Source organism: Echiichthys vipera (assembly GCF_963691815.1).
Source record: "Echiichthys vipera genome assembly, chromosome: 13".
NCBI classification, from domain to species: domain Eukaryota; kingdom Metazoa; phylum Chordata; class Actinopteri; order Perciformes; family Trachinidae; genus Echiichthys; species Echiichthys vipera.
This window is the reverse complement of record NC_139838.1, coordinates 13984651-14005525: the sequence shown is the minus strand read 5'-3', so window position 1 is coordinate 14005525 and position 20875 is coordinate 13984651. Positions and strand designations below refer to the sequence as shown.

The 20875-nt window shown below is 39.4% G+C and overlaps 3 protein-coding genes across 4 annotated transcripts; 2 read left to right on the top strand and 1 right to left on the bottom strand.

Moving 5' to 3' along the window:
• Positions 1–1022: 1022 nt before the first annotated feature.
• On the bottom strand, positions 1023–3369 carry fam221a (family with sequence similarity 221 member A; the record flags this gene model as incomplete). The annotated part of the gene is made up of 6 exons (XM_083926015.1): positions 1023–1129; positions 2109–2241; positions 2389–2462; positions 2581–2771; positions 2884–3057; positions 3305–3369. The coding sequence occupies 6 exons, from the start codon at positions 3367–3369 to the stop codon at positions 1023–1025; spliced, it is 744 nt and encodes a 247-aa protein (XP_083782141.1).
• Positions 3370–3961: 592 nt separating this feature from the next.
• Positions 3962–8575, top strand: ccdc126 (coiled-coil domain containing 126). The gene is made up of 3 exons (XM_083925969.1): positions 3962–4284; positions 6192–6906; positions 7065–8575. The coding sequence occupies exons 2-3, from the start codon at positions 6669–6671 to the stop codon at positions 7298–7300; spliced, it is 474 nt and encodes a 157-aa protein (XP_083782095.1). The 5' UTR covers positions 3962–4284; positions 6192–6668; the 3' UTR covers positions 7301–8575.
• Positions 8576–9626: 1051 nt separating this feature from the next.
• Positions 9627–18065, top strand: tra2a (transformer 2 alpha homolog). 2 transcript variants are annotated; one of them, XM_083925552.1, is made up of 9 exons: positions 9627–9769; positions 11663–11796; positions 12017–12182; positions 13643–13696; positions 15599–15787; positions 16307–16422; positions 16693–16911; positions 17002–17072; positions 17226–18065. In XM_083925552.1, exons 1-9 carry the CDS (start codon positions 9734–9736, stop codon positions 17234–17236), a joined length of 996 nt encoding a protein of 331 aa, XP_083781678.1. In that variant the 5' UTR covers positions 9627–9733; the 3' UTR covers positions 17237–18065. The 2 variants fall into 2 exon arrangements, with proteins under 2 accessions (XP_083781678.1, XP_083781677.1); XM_083925551.1 differs by having other exon boundaries at positions 16693–16917.
• Positions 18066–20875: the final 2810 nt, after the last annotated feature.

Sequence of the window (20875 nt, the reverse complement as noted above, 5' to 3'; positions counted from 1 at the left end):
GCTGTGGCTACACCACTGCTGTACTATGTTTTTTTTTTAAAAACCAAGGCAAAAACCTTTATTTTTAGAAGAAACAGTGAGCAAAATTAAAGAACAGTAACCACTGTGTCACAAGAGAAGATTTCAACAATCTTTTCTTAGGGATTCAAAAATTAAAAGAAAGTGAGAAAATTGCAGTGAAGGTAGCACTTTGCCAAAGGAGGTTCACATAAACATTTGCATTCACCCTGCCATGTAGCTGTACAAGAGGCCCAACTCCTGCTGCAGAAAACATCCCCAAACCATGACATGACATTGCTAAAGTTCAATTTATTTGTGTCAGACTAGGAAATAACTGAGCCCAAAGTGTCTAAAGAAGTTGGAGGAAGTGTCAGAGTCCAGATCTAAACCTCACAGAGAATCTCTGGAAAATTCTCGGCGACAAAGTAATGGCTAAAAACCCACTACAGTTACAGAACTGTGGAAGAGACTGAGGAAGAATGGACCCAGATCAAACCAGAGCAGTGTGAGAAACTAGTGATGTCCTGTGGGCGCAGATGTGCTGAAGTCATTCAAAGCTGTGGCCTCTACACTTCCTGTTCACTTTTTAATCCTGTAGCCCTGAGACAACATTGTTTAAATCTTCTCTTCTGACACAAAAGTTACTGTTCTATAATTTTGCTCACTGTTTTTTTTTCACAAAATAAAGGTTTTGTTGAAGTGCCTTGGTTATTTAAAAAAGCATGCTAATACAGCAGTGGTATAGCCACAGTGGATATTCTATCAAATATGTGTGTGTATATATATATATATATATATATATATGGTGGGGTTGAATCACTGATGCTGACAGTTGATGTGACATGACACTGACAAAGACAGACACTTCAGGGAAAAAGAAAGTAGTTTAGATGTGAAACAACCAAAATCTTCTTAAGCTTTGGACATAATTAAACATCACAGATGAGCAGATGTCTATGATTTATTTGATATTGTTAATCCTATCCGGTTTGACAGATGGATTCTGAGAAGAATGTTGCATTTCACTGTTTCTTGGTCACTCTCTTACATTGAGCTGATGCTTTAGTGGATGTTTCTTTGATCCTCGATGCAGAAGATTTCTGCTGGCAACCGTCTTTTCTTGCTTGATCTGAAAAAACACATGGCAGAAATTATGAAAATCATGTGATAGTACCAGCAGTGGATGTTGTAAATCTCACATGTAAGGACCTTAATTCCAATCTATGTTTTGTGCATTGTCTATTCCAGGGTATGATGTTAAAAGTTTTAACGTAGTTAGAAGTAAAGGCTTATATTCTATTGAAATAATTTATCTGCAATCTAATCAAAGTAATTAATGCTGCACATTCAACCAACTAACTACATTTCCATGTTTTTCAGAAGAGGCAAAAATGACTTCACAAAAGCTGCAGAAGTCAAGTCGTACATAATTTGCACTCTTAACATGCTGAACACTCATTGATTACACTCTTGCATTTGACTAAATGCTCTCCTTCCATGTGCATGATAACCTGTCAGTTAAGGACCTCTGTGCAATCATCCCCTATACTGAATATATATCGTAAAAGAACAAGAAGTAAATCTCTATACATTTTATATGCAATATGTAATGCATGATTGTTTGCATCCCAACAGCTCTCCTGCAAATGAAGACTGGGTGAGAAGTCAACGCGGTAATGAAATCTAAGGGGAACATTTAGATCTTTAGATCTGAATGTACTCTGTGTGTGCTGACTTGCTTGTCCACCACTGATGCTATGCTGCTCTTTGCTGCCCTCACATGCCTCTTATAGGAACTTTCTCTATCTTTAGTGCAAAGCATGTGCACACCGTTCCACAAAGATCCAACAGTCGGATCAAGGCTGGATCACCAAAAAACAAACTCCATGAATCAAAGTGTGTGTGAACTGAAAAATATATTTTATTCTTTATTGTTCTTGCTGGGGTCTGACGTAGCTCCACATAACTGGAAGTCTATAGAATGTTCCAGATTCACAGTACCGGTGGAGCACCTCTCACATGGCATACATACATAGAAAAGTTTAAAATGCATCTTTCGTTGACAAATTAAAATCACATAACATATAGGCTACATATCTAGTGCACACCTGAGCTTCTGGCTTCCAAAGCAAGGTAACCATCCATCAAGGAGCTGAACCCCGTCAGCCCCCCCATGCCAGCATATGGGACATCCCTGCCTAGGGGCCGACCACGTGCCTCCCTCTCTAGTTTAGTCTCAACCTGCCAAAAAAAACCAACAGTGATTTGAGTTAACATGAAGTTCCAAGTGTGCAACATAATGTCTGTGGTAGCAATATTGTAAATTTCTGTGGAATATGTTTTTTCCTGTGTTTGTGTTACACCATTGTTGAATGAATGACTACTCACCAGAGTCTGATGGGCAGAGCTGGGCTGGCCACACCCACATGTGTAGGGGCTCTTGAACCCAGAACAGGAAGTGCCTTAAAATTGTGTAAGTAGGAAACAAGTATGTGAAAACCATCTCCATATGCATAAGATGCTTAATTTGGGCTCAAATTAAACAAATGATGTCCTTAAGTGTAGTGATTTCAGACTCACATTTTTTGCACAAGTGGCCAGTAGCTTCACTGTGGTCCTGAGGTAAGTGTTTACATCTGCAGCGGACAGGGTTTGGCCCAACCTGAGGAACATACTGGTAGGCAGAACAATGACATCCTCTGACCTGGCATGGGAGGACTAGGGGTCGCTCAGAGGGAACCACTTCAAAGTCTGTCTTATGTTGCTTGTACCTGGAAAAAAATATATTACTCCAAAATGTGTTTATTTATGTACACCCACGTGTGTGGTGGCATGTAGGGGGAAAGGATGTCTAATTTCATGCGTTATCGAGTAATGTACTACCTATGTGCACAGAAGCACTGTGTCTCAGGACCAATGAGCTTGCAGTCAATACCTCCTGGAACCCCAAAGCTTACATAAAGCCTGTTTTCCAGTCGCTGAGGGAGCACCCTCCTCTTGTACTGCTCATATTCCTCTGGAGTGAAGAGTTTTCCTCCATCATCATCCCCCACAATCCTGGCAAAGACAAAGCACCAATAAAAAACAAGCAAAGATTCTACAAGCTGCCCTGTCTACGACAAAGGGTTATTGTGTTATTTTACAATTTGCATTGTACTTTAACTTAGCTGTTATATCACTTCCTCTGTAGTTAGCATTAACTAACAGTTGTGTTTAGTTGTCGCAAGCTGTTAGCTTAGCTCACAAGTGTATGGCACCCCTCTAGAGATTAGTCAGGAGCATACAGTCCAGTGTTGACACAGACCTTCTGTACTCCCAGTAGTCCTCCACTGCTTGTAAAGCTGGTTTATCAAGACATAATGTCCCCATTGTAAAAAAAAATCCCAAACTCATAGGTTTGGGCTTTTTCTGTTGCGCAGCAAATTACTGTTTACCACAGACGTTGCCATGGCAATGTTTGTAGAGGTCCCTCTAACGGTCGTAAAGTGAACTACAAAAGACACGTACACACACACACACACACACACACACACACACACACACAGATAGACATTTTTAATACATGACGAAGAATGGATTGAATACATTTGAAATATATAGATTTTTACATGTAAGGGGGAACACAGTTGGATTTCAGTTAGTTGACACAGTGCAGAAGTGTTTTAGAATAGCAAACACTGTTTTATGCTTTTCTTCCATTTACTAAATTCAAAGACTTTACGTACATTTTAAGTTAATTCAAGAAAAACATAAAACTGGGGGATGATTTCAGTATCCTATTTTTGTGGAGGAAAAATGTTGCTAGGCAGAATTGTTTATCGTTTTTGTTTTGCAGTATGGTCTTGTGATAAAGGGTACTAAAATCGAGAGATCACGAGGAGTATGAATACATTTCCCAGAATGCCGTAGTGATGACGTACGCAGTGGACGTCCAGGGGAACCATGACAGACTGCAGAGTTGCATGCTTGGAATTCTCGTTACCGACTTTTGCTGGCTTGGACCTCATCGTTCCCGGGACCGTGGACGAAGAAGAAGAAGACGGAAAAACTGTCAGGGTGACCGGACACCTCAACATGTAGCTCTGCAGCTAACTAACTCTTTTGACGGAGAGGGCGGACTGTTCCAGATATTTCCCCAGCGACAACAACGGCAACCCGGGTTTGCCAAACAACAAGCATCATTCAGTCAGCCAGAGGTAGCAGCTGGAGCTCGACCCAGCTCCTCTCTGGAGACTGTTTATTCCTGCTTCAACCTCAAGATAGCTTCTCAGACAACACATGGGGGTAAAGTATCTGTTTTTGATGGGATTTTCTACCTTTGCAGATGATATTTAGCCTTTTTGTTGACGGTCAAGTTTCGACCTAACACGTCGAGCTAACATGAATGTTAGAGGAGTTGGAAATGGCTTCAACTGAGCGGAGCGGCTGCTAACGATGAACTGAACATATTTTTTTAAATGTGTTTTAGATGAAAAATTATTGAAGCGTAGTATACGAATAAAATGCATATTTCGTGTCATTTTTCGTCGACTCGTCGTAGGTGAGTTTACTTTTCACGAAGCTACATATGAACCTGACATTGTGTAATGAAAACTCTAGCAAGTCACGTTTGCCAAATCTGTGTTTGGAGGATAGCGTGTGTTCAGTCAAAGTTACAGTTTCATATCATGCACAATATCTTGACTTTTCTCCACCCAAACATTATTGACGTTTGATTAAGTCTGTTGTACCAGCCTGCCAGCTGTGGAAACACATGTGACAGCTACGGTCAATATTTAACCTCTAGATTAGGTATTTTAACTGACACTGTGTGCCTTATCACTGTCAATCACCCCATTGGGAACACTAATACCTACACAAGTGGAACATGCATTGTCTGAAACTGTGGCCTAAATGGTGTCCCTTTCCATGGAACAAAGATCAATCCTGGTGAATAGCCTGACATGACAATAAAGAGAGGATATTGTCTAGATCATCCTGATGGTTTATTTGCCCTGGGGCTGGAATAACTCACCTTATCACCTTCCACAGAAAGTCCAATCCAGCCTGAAATATTATATGTGCATAATATCCCTGTGTATCTTACATTGTGTTTGCTTGTTTTCTTTATACAGCCCTTTGGTGAATGGCTAAAACTGTCAAAAATAAATGTACGTTTGTTTTGAAATAGGATGATCATGGATTTTTACACTTTTCATGTTCAGAATGTTATGCTAAAATATTGTCCAGCTGCTTCATTTGAAACAAGAAACCAACACCTATCTGGGTGGCAGAGCTTTCTGATTTATCAGTCATAATGTGTTACTTTCACCAAGTCTTTGCACCTGGCTTTCTAGTTCTTCTCTACTTCTCGCCTGCTGATACACAGTAGCGTCCAGGTCAGGGCATGTTTGTGTGTGTGGATTGGATAGAGACTGGGAAGCATTACTAAACGGATTATGTTACCTTCCTTTTCATAATTTATTCCCTCAGTCACTGCCCCCTATCTGACCTCAATTGAAGTGACACTCCCACACCCAGGAGAGAGAGAGGGCTGAGAATGAACTGGGTGACAAAGTTGCAAAAACTGAGAAATGATCCCCTAATTTCCCCTGCATGTGCACTGGGCACTCACGGGTTATTTGTCAGTCAAACAACCATTGTGGAGGTGGGATTAGAGAATGAATGCCCTCTATGCCCTCTTTCTGATGCTGTGTATCCTACCTGGAGCTGCAAAGGGAAATATTAAGCTGGTAATCACATTTCTGGACTCAGAGGGCAGAAGAACATTTGTTGATTTGTTGATGAGTGAGCTATTGTGCACCCGGAACCAAAGCAGCTAACAAAATCTGTCTTTAATAATGGCTAAATAGTCTAGGAAACCACTTCGATGTAGCCACCAGCTTGTTGCCAATAATGATGAGGTGGATTTTGTTCCTGTTCCAGGACATGCAGGGGTGTTTGTGTGTCTGTTGGCAATTCTTAGTGCATTTATCTACCCAGAAAAAACCCCCACAATGCTCAACTTGGCTTTGAAGAAACTACAAAAATTAGGTTGTTTTTTGTTTTTTTGTTTTTTTTGTATTCAGAGAATGAGTCGCAATTTATGACCTTTAAGCATTGTTAAAAGAAAAAGGTTAGAATGAGCTGTAAAATTTCTCTCCTAAAAATATGACTTTAACATATGTGTGTGTGTTGTGTTTCTCCAACAGAGTCAACAATGTCAGCGGACCCCCTGCCTGAATACTCATTTTGCATTGGTGATTTGATGTTAGAAATCTTGCAACAAAAGCACCTTTCCAAAAAACCCTAATAGCCGTTGTGAGTGGGCGTCAGCTTCCTTCTGGTTCCACTTCCTGGCCTCTGCTGTTGCTCAACTCATCTCCTCTTAGGAGGGGCAGGATGCCTTTAGTGGTTAGACCAGCTTCTTCGGCTGTATGGGTATAATGCAAGCGTGTGTCCGGCTGGAGTTTACTTGAGCGAGGCAGATTGAATCCGTACCAGCTCTAGGAATGCTTTGCAGTGGACTTTGACCTCTGACTTCTCTGTAGATACAGACTGTGGAAAAAAGAATTTCCCCTTCAGGAATCAAGTAATTATCACTTTATTGGTACAGTCACACCTAAGAAAAGACCTACTGCCTCAGAGCGGGCCTCCGTAGTTCCCCTCCCCTTCACTTCCCCAGTACCATGCTGGGCGCTCTTCTGCGGCGGAACATGTCCCAGAAGCTGAGTGTGCTGCTGCTGGTATTCGGCCTGGCGTGGGGACTTATGCTGCTGCGCTACACTGCACAGCAGCCTCGCCATCAGAGCAGCACTGAGCTGCGTGAGCAGATCCTCGAGCTCAGCCGGCGTTACGTCAAAGTTCTGACAGAAGAGAACCAGAATGCACCAGGTGGGCCGCAGGGAACTTCCATGGCTGGTTATGGTAAGCATTCAAGAGGAAGTCAGGAATGCTGTGCAATATATGGGGTTACTGCTCTCTTTCGTGCACATAAAATGACATGCATTCTCCTGTGTGAACATTGTGTTTAATTATTTGTTTGTTTTTCCCTCCTTCTCTTCCCCTATCACACACACACACAGCTGATCTGAAAAGGACTATCGCTGTGCTACTGGATGACATTCTGACGCGGCTTGTCAAACTGGAGGGGAAAATCGAGTTGGCGGTCAATGCCTCCTCCACTAACACCTCCCACACAGCAGGGGGTGTGTTTGCCTCTGCCCCCGCCGTCCTACAGAAGACACCTGGCAGCCATCCAGGGACGTCACACCTTCACCCACACATCCCTAATAGGCCTCGGCCACATCAAGGAGCATAGTCTTGATAGATGTATTGATTTTTTAACTTTTAGCACATCACACTTTTCCCGAATATATCACTGATGTAACAACATCAGACAGATGAAAAGCAACAGGGAGTCATATGGACATCCAGAACGGGGATGATTCTTAGAAATGTTCAGCCAACTGTTCAGGAAGAAGATGGACTTCTTTATGCTCTGTGCTATCATATGCTGGTATTTATTTATTTATTACCAAGACTGTCCAGCACATTTTTTTATATTTGCATTGCTGATTTTATTTGGCTTAGATTGTATCTTTTTTTTAATAATGCCATATTTGAATATTGGCTGTTTAAGCAAATGCAGAGAGGTATAAATAATCTTGGAACTGAACCAGATTCTCATATGCTTGATCATAAAAATGGCTTGAAATGCTCCCCTATCTACATTGTAAACAATTTTGCAATACTGCTTAAATATATCAGAGTGCTGAACTAAACATAACATTCATTATACTTAGGAATAGCTGGGTTTAGCAGAAGATTCTACTTTTAGCTTACACCCAAGTTTTAAGAACAATTCAACTGTATAGTTCGCCTGTAAGAGATAATCCAAAGAATGTTATTTGCACTCTGTCCGTCGGCAGTATAATTGTTTATTTACAATTGCTGCAAGACAGTTTGACATTAATGAAGAATATGATGGGGTGATGCCAACTTACCACTGTAAAGATGAGCCAGCGTGTGCTTTGTCTCTGTTAAAATCCAATGGTTCCCTTGCCCAGTGTTGAGAAATGTTTTACCTTAGGTAGAAGATTGAATGTACTGTGTAGTCAATCTTTAGCATTTTAGTGCTGTTAAGATGACTGACCTACTGCTAACACATATTCAGGGTTCATGTTGCACTGTGACTCTATAGAGACCTTTTAAAAATGCTGGGCTCATCCAACTATGACTTAAGAGACATTTTAGGAGGAAGGACGTCAGTCTGTGGGATATTCATTTATTACAGCATTTCTGCTGTTTTGGGTATGGTTTCCATAATACTGAGAAAGATGCTGATGCTTATTATGATGACTTTGTGTGACGAAAAAGATGCGCAATAGTTCAATCAATACTACTTGGGGATTGCATGGGACAAAGTCGGTGAAGGTGGCATACTACAATTAGGGTAAAACCTGCTCCATAATGTTGCTTACACATTACAGACTGAAATATATACGTGAAGGCTTCTAGAAAGAAGGATCAAACTGCCGTTTTGACTGTCTTCATGCCATTACTGTACTTCATAATGCTAAAGTAAAAGAGATGATTAGCCAGCCAGCTGCTGTGAGATAGCTTTACCAATAAATTGACCTTGTGGGAAAAAGTATTCTCCCTTCATTTAAATCCACTGTTTTACTATTTATTAAGTCTGATGGGAAAAATATTCCTAGGGTCCTTTAGGAGATCATGTACCTTCACAAGATGATGAATAGGGATTTATTTGCTTCTATCCAAATATTCAGCCAGTGGTTCCCAAAGAGGGCATTCTCAAGGAGAATAATGTTATAATTTGCCATGGTGGACCATAAAATCCACTCTATTATAATACTAGAATACAGTTTTGAGACACTTAACTATGCAACTCAGTGTATCCATTTATGCTATTTTCTACTTGCCTGGAAACCAGACAAATCTGCTGAACTCAAATTTTCTACTCTCACTACATTTACTCGATAGCTGTCAAGTAAGTAATTTACATGTTCAACGTAAAATATGATTCATTCTTATTATTCATAAGCTCCCCCAACAGTAAAGTGGTTAAGAGAATAATTTTTTCATTAATATTATTTCAGTGACAAGTATAAAAGAAAGAAAGAAGTTGTGAAGAATTTGAATGCAGTACTTTTACTTTTTTGATGACACAACATAAGTACATTTAAGAAGAAAGAAAACACAAAATACACAGTATAGAAAAAAATAAAGTAAAAATCAAACTTGAATACAAAGTAAAAAAACTAATTGAAACGTAGGCAATATAATCACATTTCCTTGATAAAAACCTTATGGTATATCAGCTGTATACTAATAATACTTTTCTTATAAATAATAATTAGGATAGACTCAGAAATAATTCCGTAATTCTGTTTTAAAGGGTTAAAGGTTGGCTGAGATTTTCAAAATCAAGCTTTATGGAGAAATTATGTTTTATATATATATAAATAAATATAATTTTGCTTGTGGGACTTAATTAAAAAATCCAATATATTGTTTTGGTTTTCATAGTAGAGAATTGCATCTTTTCCTGAAACATTTTATGAGACGTTCAGGTCGGACGTGACGTCAGATTCTGCAGCATCGTACACAAACATACCACCCACTTTCACGCGCCATCTTCTAGCTAATCGGCCAGAACAAAACATTGTTTGAAACCTCAGTGCAAGTTAATTTCTATCAAAATACTCGTTTGTATTAGCTATACTGAACAATGAGTGATATTGAGGATGGGAGTTATGAAGGACGGGTAAGGAGTTTCATTGAATTATGTCAAATATCTGCCTTTCTTTCCATCTCTTCCGTGTGTCTGTCGGTTAGGCGAACTCACTACTAATGTAGCTAATGTAACGGCTAACGCTCACTCGATAGCTTACCGCTGACTTTACAGGCTTTGTTGGCTAACATTGCTCATGTTACAGAGGCATGGAAGTGTTCTGCTTTTGTATCAAGTCAACAATGTTATCAAACGTAATTTTTATTACACAAACGGTTCCTGCACTGTTAGCAAGACCGCTGGAACCAGCCTCCTACCACGGTAGCTAGCATGCTAGATAGCTTAACGGTCACCGTGGTTGGCCCTTAACTATTTTCGCATTTTACCTATATTTTATAGCTGAATGTATTGCATCTGACTCATTTGTGTATATAATTATATACGCGATATCTTCCACGTTTGTATGTTGTCCTATGGTTAAGGCTAATGGAAGGAGGACGGGACTACGAAATAAAAAGGTCTGAGCTTTGGAGTTTGACACATGCGCAGTAACATCTGGTCGAGAAGCACAATAGCTGTAGCATAGCTGTAGCACTATCATAGAGCAATAAAAACTATGTATTATGTGAAAGAGTTGGAACCTTGTTCTGGAAAGTAATCGTACTAGATTTGCATAGCACTGATATTGGTACTGCACTTAACTGTATGTATACTTCTATTGTTAATGAATATGTAAAAAAACGAAAGGAAAAAACGACCAAAGAGCACGTGAGCGGAAACCATCACTTAAGTAACTTACTACTCCAGCGACATCTGCTGTTACCCTCCAACAGCGCAGGTCCAGTTTTTTTGCGTGTGCGCAATTCCCCAAAGCACCTATTTTTGTTTATTTGTTGTCCCATCCTCCTTAAATTAGCCTTACCTTTTGTGCGGATACCACTGCTGCAGCCAATAGTGTTATTGCACTTTGGCAACCCGTTTCTGCTGATCTAACATCCAATTATTTTAGAGGTAACTTTTGTCTGATGCATCTCTTCCTTCCCTGCTTTCACACTCTTATTGAAACATTGATACGACGCATATCTAAGCTCTTTACTTGTAACAATACAGTTTAAATTGTTGTAACTTTGCTTAACTTATTTTCTGAAATAGTCAAATTTAATGTAGCAATGTAATTGTTCTGCATTCAGTGTTCCTTTTTTATTTTATTTTAAATATTCTCCTTTTCTTAAACCTAATTTTATTGAATGTTCTTTTTTCATTAAGGTTATTGACCGTGAAGGATTTGGAAGAGTTTTATCCAAGAATGATGAAGAAAATTTTCAAGATAAAAGAAGGCTAATGAAAACATGTACAGAGCAGAACATAGAACTGGAAAGGGAGGAAGTGTGACGGAAGAATGGTGTCAGATAGAAGCGCTTGCGGTGTAAAGGCTAAAATGAAAAAAGACCTGGAATCAGAAAATGAGAAAACTGAAAAAAGAAGAACGAAGAAGGATAGAAATCCTGAGAAAAGGGAGTAGCGTGTAAAGAGTCTGGAAGAATGAATATGTCCCTAGGTTAAGTAAATATATTGTTTGTGTCACAAATGTTTTCTTTACCATGCTCCTTGTTATGTAACATGAAAATGCATGTTTTATTTCCCCCTTGTGGCCCAGGTCAACATGGAAATAGACCTGTCATGTAAATTTGAATCATATGGTTAATATTAGGCCATTTTGTAAACCAAAGATTTATTTATTGGAATTATAAGATAACTAACCTTTTCCTCCACAGTACATAAGCTGTGTACAACTTAGACAGGTGTACTGTATGTGTCCAACGTACTCTACCACATCTCACTACTCTGGGCTTAATAGTTTTTCTGTATAATGAAATACATGTATTTGTCCATGACAAAGTTGTTAACATACTGCTGTGGCTATAGGGGTCACGCTCCCCATCTAAATTGGATCGTGGGAGTCCATCTCGGGTCAAGTCGGAGAGCAGGTCCAGCTCCCAGAGCCCAGCCCGTGCATCTAAACGCTCTGAGTCCAGATCCCGCTCTCGGTCAAAATCTAGGTATGTTTTTTCCCATTTTATGAGCCCTTTAGATACTGTGATCATCATATTACAATCAAACAAATGCTCATTAAGGGCCGGAATGTGTTGCTTAGTCACAGTGTGCATTGTCACTTCCCTTCTCTTTTCTCTCTCTGATTGACATCTATAACTTTATCATTGTCATCTGCTGTGTGCCAATACATTCAGTGCCTCTCCTCCTCTGCTGCATCCTTTTCAGATCTCGTTCCAGGCGGCACTCAAACCGACGCTATAGCCGCTCACGCTCTCGGTCCTATTCCAACCGGAGGAAGTCCCACTCTCGTTCCTACAGTCATGAGTACCGCCACAAGAAGAGCCAGAGCACTTCCCCTTCGTCAAACCGGCACCGTCACACTGGAAGCAGGGTAAGTGGCTTGAGTCCTGAAGATAGGGCAGAGCAATTGCCTAGACGTGAGAGAGGAATTGAGGATTGCTGGATTTAATTTCTTAATTTTTCTGCTGGTCAAGTTATCAAATATGCTGCATTAAATGGTAGGCCAAAACGGAGTTCTCAAACTTGTGGGTGTGACAAACTTTACAGCCCCACTGATGTGTTTTCACCTTAACAACTAACATCAAACGCCATTTCCTCTTGAACTCAGGGTTCGTACAGGTGCTTAAAAATCCTTGAATATACTGGAATTTTATTGTGTTTTCAAGGTTTGAAAAGTGCTTAAATTGAATTGAATCCACATTTTCTTCACAACAAATAACTATAGAATAGGAATTTAATTAAATTTCTCATCCTCCTATTATTACAAACACAATTTTAGTTGTTTAGAGCATAGTACCATCTCTTTTAACGTGATTTAAAAAAGGGGAAATAAAAAATTTCAGTATGTTTTCATAGAAATATGTAATTCAACACAGCTGTAAGGAGCTGGAAAAGCTTGAAAATGGACCTTAAAAGTGCTTGAAAAGTTTAATTCGACCTTGGAAAAGGTGTACGAACCCTGTGAACTATTCAAATGACCACGACAAACCGTTCAATATCTGTTCTACTCTCATTCTATTTCAATGGTAGAGTGGACCTATTGCACATAGTTTGTAATAAGTGAGGACATGCACATATACTGTGTGTCCTGTAACTTAATAGAGTGAATACAAAAAGAGTCACGCTCTAATTGTTTTGGGAAGAATTAAGTTTTTGGAAAAGGAACTTAAATTAAAGGAATCCTGGTTTTCATGTGTTTCCAACGCACTGTAGCGGATTGCCTGAATATTTTATTTTTTTTTGCGTGCCGGTCGGTGTTAAATCAGACAATTTAATGGTTAGGTTCGTATTGAATGGTCAATCCCCACATGGATAAATTAATCAGCGTTTAAAGGCGTTAAAAATCACCAGACGGAAGGATCACAATTATACAAGCAATAATCAGAGCCAAACAATTTAACAAACAATCCTTGAACAAGTGAATCTCCAAAGTTGTCAGAGTTTTCTGAGAATTATAAACATGCGACCATGTAGAGACAGGATTTACATGCTGTTGTGCAAAAAAGATAAATAACATAAGGCTATTTAGTTTGTTTACTGAAAGGACAAAGTAAAGAGCTGTTCTATAGGAAAGGGATCCTTAAATGACTCCTGTTGTGATCTGATGCTATTCAGAAAATACAATTAAATAAAATGTACTTGATGTTCAAGGGGATGGAGGGTGTCGTGCCACCCAATATAATGGTAGGGGAAACTATGAATCAAATAAATTAAATTAAATAAATACAAGTATTATATGATTTTAGCATCACTTACCAGTAGTTTAAAATTAAGCGCAAGTGTATTTCTCATTCTGTTATCAACCTTCCATTCCTTTCCTTATATCCACAGAGCCATGACCTCACAAAAGAAGCCAACAGTCATGGTGGAGATGCTGATGTTAGGGTATGTGGACCTTCTGATGTATTTTGGGCAAGAGCCATGTAATGTTTGTTTATGGGTCAAAGGGGCTGCTCCCAGTGTAGTACTGAATGAGCGGGAAAAATAAATCAACATAACCTAGTGGAGATCAAATAGAAATTTCATCCATCCATCTTCAACCGCTTGTCCCTATCGGGGCCGCGGGGGGGCTGGAGCTGGAGCTGACATCGGGGTACACCCTGAACAGGACTGCAGTCTATCGCAGGGCACATAGAGACAAACAGAGACAGACAACCATTCACACCTCTGGCAATTTAGAGTAATCAATTAACCATACACGTGCATGTCTTTGGACTGTGGGAGGAAGCTGGAGAACCCGGAGAAAACCCACACAGACACGGGGAGAACATGCAAACTCCACACAGAAGGGCCCCAGCCGGGACTCGAACCAGGAAAATGCTGTATGGGCTTCATCATGACAATAATTATCAATATATGAATGAATAACATATACTAAATATGTATACCTCTTAAGTTAATGCATTTCAAAACTTTGTTGTAACAATGTGATTGGTATCTTTGCAAGCAAACCTTTACAACGTTGCTCTAACAGCAAAAGGACAAATGCAACATCACTTTAAAACATTGATTTCTGGTTAATCAGGTTGGGTAGTATTAAATGGCACCATGTAAGACCACAGTTTGTGTAATGTCAATAATGTTTAAAGTGCACTATTGCTTTAAGAAGTTCATGTGGTACTGAAAAGCAGGAAAGTGAGCTGTTTAAAGCACATGTTTAATTCTCCCGGGGGCATCCTTATGAAAGATGCTTGGAGGAAAATGTTTTGGTACCCTGTTGCAAAAATGTACCTAGATTCTTACCTTTTTAGTACCGTATTTTTCGTATTATAAGTCGCATTTTTCATAGTTTGGCCGGGGGTGCGACTTATACGATGGAGCGACCCATGTGTGAAATTATTAACACGTTGCCGTAAAATATCAATTAATAGGCCGGGCTATTATTTATCTCAGTCACGTAAGAGACTAGGCTAAATCAGCAATCGTCACACATACACACTTCAACCAATCAAAATTCGGCAGGGGCGGGTCATGGCAGAAGTGCGTTGGGGAAAAAAGATCCTACTTGGAGTTGGTGGAGTTGTTCAGAAGTGACACCGAGGAAGAGGAGTTCATTGGATTTAGTGATCAGGAGTGACAGAGTGTTTGGTAAACTTAGAGCATGTTCTATATGTTATAGTTATTTGAATGACTCTGACCGTAATATGTTACGTTAACATACCAGGCACGTTCTCAGTTCGTTGTTTATGCGTCATATAACGTACACTTATTCAGCCTGTTGTTCTCTATTCTATTTTTATTTTAAATTGCCTTTCAAGATGAAATGTCTATTCTTGGTGTTGGATTTTATCAAATAAATTTCCCCCAAAAATGCGACTTATACTCTAGTGCGACTTATATATGTTTTTCCCTTCTTTATTATGCATTTTCGGCTTGTGAGACTTATACTCTGGAGCGACTTTTAATCTGAAAAATACGGTAGTAACTCAAGCTCACGCCTTAGTTGTAAACCAGAAGTTACGGTGTAAGAAAAGGATCCAATGTAGCTGGAATAGTACCTCCTCTTTAAAAAGTGACAAGCAGATGTGAAGCTGCCAATACAAGAAGTTTTTTTTTTTTTTTTTTAAATCAGAACTTATTAATCTGTGATATTCACTCTGTTTAAGTTTTGGAATACATGTCTACAGTCTATGTGCCCAGTGCATAAAACATGTAAAATGATGCTGTATACATGAAAAGGCATGCTTTGCATACTAAATCTAGTAAATGGCTTTTGCATGCAAATCATTCCATAGGTAGATGCGGTGTGCTACACCATCAACTCTAACCATGTGTTGACCCTTGCAGGCAAACCCTGACCCCAGCACATGTTTGGGGGTGTTTGGCTTGAGCCTGTACACCACAGAGCGTGACCTGAGGGAGGTGTTTTCCCGCTACGGTCCTCTGGCAGGGGTCAATGTGGTGTACGACCAACGCACGGGTCGCTCCCGTGGCTTTGCCTTTGTTTACTTCGAGAGAATTGACGATTCCAAAGAGGTATGTGAAGTGTTTGTGGTTTTGTTTATTAGTTAGATGCCAAATGATCTTCAGTCCTGGTACCGGTGACTTATTTGTTTTCTGGTTAATTGCATTCATCTGGTGTTTAAAGTGTAAACTATTCCCTGATTAGATGGATTCAATGAAAAGTGGCTGGAGGTCAAGTGTTAAGTCTAGTATTGATTATTGCCCTTTGCCACTCAATTGATTTCTTCACTTCAAAACTATTCTACGGCCACTTATGGTCAGCTACGTATTGTTTGGGACTTTGTTTTCATAGTATTATAACATGCAGGTTCAAAGGTCCTCCACTTCAGATAAAGCCTCGTTTTTTAAATATAGGTGTGATTACATAAGTTCACCACTAGGTGTCTGCCTCACCTCATAGTCATGCACCTCATAGAAAGGGGGTTAAAGAGTGTAATGTAGGTTGGCCTTTAAGAAATAAATGATTAGTACCAAAAAGCTAAAAATGGTGTGATAACATATTTGTCTTCTCCTCCCTCTTGTATTCCTTAGGCAATGGAGCGTGCCAATGGCATGGAGCTGGACGGGAGACGCATCAGAGTGGATTTTTCCATTACTAAACGTGCTCATACCCCCACACCAGGAATCTACATGGGCCGACCAACTCAGTAAGATCAACCTTAATGTCAAGACATACATATCGGTTTCCTTAACCTCATGTGTGGAATTGATTGTTCATCATATGGTTGAAGTCCCTAAGAAGCATAAATGTACCGGGATGGGGTAATGTCCTGATGTCAGGGCTCACTTTTTTTTTTGCATCCCGTCTGTACAAATTATTTGTGATTTGTAAAACTTTCTATCAGTTTTGACTTGGTGCTGTGTTCCTCAATAGACAAGACGCCTGGATATCATGGCCTTCTTTTTTATTTCAACAGCAATGGTGGCGGAGGAGGAGGTGGTGGTGGTGGCGGCGGTGGAGGTGGTGGCGGCGGCGGCGGCGGCGGAAGCAGCAGGAGAGGGAGAGACTCGCATTATGATCGTGGTGACCGTGGTGACCGTGGTGACCGTGGTGACCGTGGTGACCGTGGTGACCGTGGTGACCGTGGCGACCGTGGCTATGAGCGCTATGACAGATATGAAGAGTATGACTATAGGTACAGGTGAGCAATAATTTGTGTGTACAAAGTCAATGTTAACACAGTGGGTGGGAGAAGATGTATTAAATCGTCTTTGTCTCTTTGCAGTCGCAGGCGCTCTCCATCACCCTACTACAGTCGATACAGGTCTCGATCACGGTCTCGCTCCTACAGCCCACGTAAGTATGAAGAGAAATGCATAAAATAGAAACCTTGTCCAACTTCATCCAGACTTCTGTATGTATGCATATTATACAAGTATGTATCTTGCAGATTGACTTTATTAGTAATGTACTTGGGACTAATATGAGTTTCACATTTTCTTTTTGCAGGGCGCTACTAAGTTTCTTCTTCCAACGTTCAGCTTCCCTCCAATAATTGATGGTGTGTGATTCATCAAGATGTTTTCTGAGGGGAACATTTTTAAATTAGCATGTCTTTTCAACAGAACTCTAAAGTTTGGGCTTTGAGACTTGTATTCACATGCAATAGATGTCTTAATTTTTAGATGTTATAATGCATCCATGTTGCATGTGAGCAAAGAACTGTGCAGCTGTTGTACTTGCATCCTTCCCTCCCTCTTTTTCTGCTGCAGAATGGCTATTTTTCCTGTGATTGTCAATGAGATGTATTGCACTGATCACTGTTAACGTGGTCCTTGTCATAATAAGGAAAGAAAACTGAGCTCTATTAAATAAAGGTGAAACTTAATTTTACAGCCTGTATGAAAGGAATATGTCATCCTCATCATTTGTATATCAAGTGCTCTCCCTGTTACCTTGAATTTTTGAAGAATAACATATTTTTCTTGCTCACTGGGAATTAAGAGGCCAATACTTTTCTTCTTTTTTGGATTCTTCAAGAATTCAAGGTGACACAGGGTGAGTCATTATCATTGGGTGAAGTGTTTCTTTAAGTTAATATAAAAATCCACTCTGTATGTACAGTAAAGATGACAGTTTAATCTTAATGTTACCTAGCGCTAACTGAGTTTACTGGTAAGTAACGTTTAACTCGGGCTGTAAAATTGAGTGTTATCAGTGGCTGGTTCTTTGCTCACGTTCATTTTTTTAAGTCAAGGAAGTCATCATTCGAGTTTCTCCAGAGACTTTTATCATCACGCATTACATTTTTAATTTTTTCTTTGTATGGAAATACAAATATATGAAAACTTCAAAGTTTGTAATGTGTCTTTCTAATGTGTGTGAAATTGAAGTTGAGCTTTGGTCTTATAGGTGGGAGTTATTGCTTTAAGTTGAGTGGGTGAGGTGGGAACACAAGCTGGGAGAGTTTCACAGAACAAGGCCAGCTCCGAGACGCGCATGATAAATTTATGTTCACAAAAATTTAAAGAAGTTGATCTGGAGCCACTCTTTACAACCACAATGGACGTTTTCTGTCATTCAGGCTACACTGAAAAAACGCAAGGGGGCTTTTTTTTTTCCCCAGCTTTTGTTGAGTGGTTTCATTGCATAAGATACAGATTGCAAGTCAGAAAACAGACTTATTAAGTAATTTGTGCAGTACATAGTTTGTTTAGAAGCATTTCTCCGTATATATGCACAATTACAACGAAAGAGCCTGAGCTTTGTTCAAAATGTTTTACCTTAATTCACATTAAAATGCAGTAAATTAACTTTGTGACTGATGTGCTTCACCTACACGATGCCTTACCCAGAACATTTCCGTATTTAAAGTAACCTAACATATACTTGACATTATGAAAAGATGACAGAATATTGTCAGATTTGTTCTTGAAAAGACGATACCAGTCCCATTTTCCTAAACAAATCTTTGTAGATTGCATCAACACACAATCAGTTTGGTTCCCAAAAAGACACAGTTGGGGACCAACAAGATATTAGCTGAGAGGCTAATGACAAAAGTAAACCTGAAGGGACGTCTCTCTATCTGTAGTCCCTAACCTCAATAATAAGGCACTTTATTCAAATGGAGTGTAATCAGTGCTGACATGTCATGGGGCCCCTCAGAGTTATGCGTTCATTCACACCGACTCAAAGATCATTCTTGAGGTTCCAAGGTAACCACGAGCTGGAAGGATTCAAGGGTCAAAGTATGAAGTCTCTGTCAATAAAGATTCAACACTCAAACCCGAAGCGTGGTGTCTGTTGGACACTTATGTGCTCATTTTCACCATAGCTTTTGCTGTGAAGTGAACATCAATCACTGGTATTTCTTCAGACATATTCTTCCTGTAAAACTTGTGTAGTAAAATGAGTATAACTTTTTTCCAATAAAAAAAAGCCCACGATTTCAGTGCAGTGCAGCCACTTCTTTGCAGTTTCTTTTCACTGTAGAGAAAAGGTGCAGTTTGAAGAAAACATTGATTTTATGTTAACCTGAGGTAGCATTGTGATGTATGAATTAATTTTTTTTGAAAGGCTTGTGGCAGGGACCATGTACCAATTGGGGGCAGAATGAGTAGATATTTTCATATTATTGGGGAATCCATGCGGTGACATCTCCCCTGTAGAATTTGCACTCAAACATTCAGAAAGATATACAAGTATTTTCCTTTTTTTGGTTCAGAGAAAGCACAATGTCAACTTTTGATTTAAATGAAGTCCACACCCACTTCTCCAAAAAAGATGAGCCAAATCCCTGTTGCAGTCTGGGGCCAGATACATTTGATATAAAATACACTACTTCCATCTTTGCTTAGTTCTCCATACGTAACCATTCAGCTATGTAGAGGTCAGTGTTCTATAAAAGAGAACCAAAGGTCTACACCAGGTGCAACATGTGGCTTTAACATCATGTATGTTTCTGAGAATTAAACTGAGGGTACACTCCGTACAGGGCCATGTCTGAAGGTTAAAAGGCAACAGCATGTTCATGTTTTCTGTATGGCTTGGACACATGATGACTGGGGGGGCTTAAATTCCCCACCTCTGAGTTTCCACATAATAGGAAACATTAACAGCACATTCTCATAATCTAAGTTATCAGTCAGAGTACTTTATGCTACATATGTCCCAAAGAAATATCTCCTGACCCTTTGTATCATTTTATTTTGGGATAATCGAAAGTTCCTGATTTTGGTAAGTGGAAGATGTTTTTTGAAAACTACATTTTCTGTAGGTTAAATGCATTAATGCGTTTATATCTTATAGAAATGTGTCCAAATTCAATTGAACAAACAGTTCTTGACTGTGCCATAAATGTGTTTTAATTGCTGTTTTTGTTTTTTTTAAAAAAACAATGCTTTGCATATGTAATTCTCTGATTTTAATACACGTGACAATCAACAGACAGTTAATTACCCTGCAGTGTAAATCCACAGTCTCATCAAGTTGATAGATGATTCTGTCCTCAAGTCATGTCCACATACAGTAAATAAAATCTGTATTTTTAACAAGAATTTGCAGGAAATTGTCCACTTGAGAGCTTACACAATGTAGTCCATTCCAGATCCAACAAACTTTATTTTGCAATAAACATAATGTGAAATTACATGAGTGAGAACTTGAAGCACAAGAAATCATGTTCCTGTCTTTTAGAAAACAAGATATTGAAGACATGGATTGCTTTTTGAGTTGTTCCCAGAGCCAGCAATGAAACGTATCAATGAAGATGCAGAAATGTCAAGCTGTTTTTTCTACACATATGCAGCGTTTGAAATGCAGTGCTTTCCAATTTACGTGCATTATCATTCGAAATGCAGGGATAGTTTTGCCCCTTGTGAAACTAAATAATAGACGCCTGTAGCTGTGTTTGGGTGCTATTAATAGCTTTTTAGAGTAATCTTGAACAAAATAAGACAACAATTATTTCCTTGGAAAATATCCTCACATTTACATAATCATTTCTTTCACCTTTGATGTAGATTGAGCAAACTTTCTCACACTTTATCCCCAGGATTTGGCTTTTGTTTGAGGAAATGAGGGTGTACGAGACGGGCAAACGAGCAAAAACTACAGTTTCTGCCCTAATGTTATTCTTTTAAAAAATAACAAAGCTA

Coding starts and splice junctions, on each gene's coding strand:
- ccdc126 (XM_083925969.1), top strand. CDS start 6,669: ATGCTGGGCGCTCTTCTGCGGCGGAACATGTCCCAGAAGCTGAGTGTG. Junction 6,907..7,064: donor AACTTCCATGGCTGGTTATG/GTAAGCATTCAA, acceptor ACACACACACAG/CTGATCTGAAAAGGACTATC.
- tra2a (XM_083925551.1), top strand. CDS start 9,734: ATGAGTGATATTGAGGATGGGAGTTATGAAGGACGG. Junction 11,797..12,016: donor CGCTCTCGGTCAAAATCTAG/GTATGTTTTTTC, acceptor CATCCTTTTCAG/ATCTCGTTCCAGGCGGCACT. Junction 16,423..16,692: donor TACATGGGCCGACCAACTCA/GTAAGATCAACC, acceptor TTATTTCAACAG/CAATGGTGGCGGAGGAGGAG.